The sequence below is a fragment of the Corylus avellana genome, chromosome ca6 (assembly GCF_901000735.1).
Source record: "Corylus avellana chromosome ca6, CavTom2PMs-1.0".
Classification (NCBI taxonomy): Eukaryota; Viridiplantae; Streptophyta; class Magnoliopsida; order Fagales; family Betulaceae; genus Corylus; species Corylus avellana.
The window spans coordinates 20521337-20522861 of NC_081546.1; the positions used below are offsets into that span (position 1 = coordinate 20521337).

Here is a 1525-nt window from a genome sequence, read left to right on the forward strand (position 1 = left end):
TAACAAAATAATTAATATTTACACGAACATTTGGCAAAATTTTTATTCTTATCTTTTATAATTGAATGAGTGCCACGTCAATGATTGTAATCTAGAGCACGTGTCCAATGAGAGAGACTTTAGGAAGGTCACTTTTGTGGGCAAAAATGGATAACGTTGGACACGTAAGTATGTTGGGGCCCACAGGGAATAAAAAGTCAAAAACCGGCCCACATGAATCTTCCATGTGACCCAGCGGTCCCACCCTCTATCTACTCTCCAACGCCAATAAAGTAACGTCCAAAACTCCCGACCTTCGCCGCAACAACGCGGGACAAAAGATGAAAATGTTCGTTTCCCATTCGGATCTTCGTGCCATGACCCTGAACGCCACCGGATTGCGTCACCACCAGGGGCTCCACCCTGTGCGATCGGACCCGAGACGACAATCCGGATACTATCGGATCCCGCATTTGCTCCTCCCGGTGAGGCCGAGGGCGGTATACGGTATCGCTTTGGAGGAGAAGACGAAGAAGAAGAAGAAGAACGATAAGAAGCCGGCGATCTGTACGGCCGACGAACTACACCACGTCTCTGTTCCCAACTCCGATTGGACCCTCGCTCTCTGGCGCTACCTTCCTTCCCCTCAGGTCCTCCCTCTGGTGCTCTCTGTTTTCTTCTTTTTTCTTTTTTCTTTTTTTTTTTTGTGTGTGTTTAATTGTGCTCCGTATACGCACGTGTTCAATGTATTCCTGTGCGCGTGCATGTATGTATATGAAATGGTATGAGTGAATTTATGCCGTGTATATGTATATATATACAGGCACAGCCGAGGAATCATCCGCTGTTGCTGTTGTCAGGGGTTGCGACGAATGCTATTGGATATGATCTCTCTCCTGAGGTGAGTTTTATTACTCTTCGTTCGTGTATAAATATATAAATTTTTTTTTCTTTCTTTGAAGTCAATTTTGGTTGTCTGTTAACTCAAATGAACTGCGTGGTTGAAGAAATTAAATTGTCCTAGTTTAATTCTGGGTTCATTTAAGATGGTGAGAGATGATATTTTATATGTGCAAAACACATATAAAAAATATGAATATCTCTTTAATTCAGTACAAGAGCCAGTCAGATCACATGCTGTTATTAAAATAACAGCATAGTCTAAACAACGGTTAAGATTAAATCTCAAAGTTTACTTATTTTTAGAAGCTTTTAATAAGAGATAGAAAATGAAGAGAGATTTTGAGAGATTCAATCTTGACCATTGATTAGACTATAGCATACATGCTGTTATTTTAATAACAGTATGTAAACCGGATCCAAGCCAAAATGGTTTTTGTCGATGAATATAGTAAATTAAAAAGAAGAATAAGGCCATTCATGTTCAGGTTTAGGGATTTTTGGGTTGTGCTGTTGGTTTTGACGCCTAAATATCTATGAGGATTCTCAGAATAGAAAGTTACATTATTAGCAGGTGTAATTTAATTCTGCTTTTATACTTATCAAAAAAAAAAAAAAAATCAATTCTGCTTTTATGAACTTTTTT

At 39.1% G+C, this 1525-nt stretch overlaps 1 protein-coding gene across 1 annotated transcript; it reads left to right on the plus strand.

The window, feature by feature from the left end:
* The first annotated feature begins 313 nt into the window (after window positions 1–313).
* Window positions 314–1419, plus strand: LOC132185328 (uncharacterized). The gene is made up of 3 exons (XM_059599116.1): window positions 314–629; window positions 803–880; window positions 1285–1419. Exons 1-3 carry the CDS (start codon window positions 321–323, stop codon window positions 1417–1419), a joined length of 522 nt encoding a protein of 173 aa, XP_059455099.1. The 5' UTR covers window positions 314–320.
* The last annotated feature ends 106 nt before the right edge of the window (window positions 1420–1525 follow it).

What these genes read in the sequence shown, in the direction of transcription:
- LOC132185328 (XM_059599116.1), top strand. Translation starts at nt 321, where the DNA reads ATGAAAATGTTCGTTTCCCATTCGGATCTTCGTGCCATGACCCTGAAC. An exon ending in GCTACCTTCCTTCCCCTCAG is followed by an intron (nt 630 to 802) that starts GTCCTCCCTCTG and finishes ATATATATACAG; the next exon opens with GCACAGCCGAGGAATCATCC. An exon ending in GATATGATCTCTCTCCTGAG is followed by an intron (nt 881 to 1,284) that starts GTGAGTTTTATT and finishes TTTTAATAACAG; the next exon opens with TATGTAAACCGGATCCAAGC.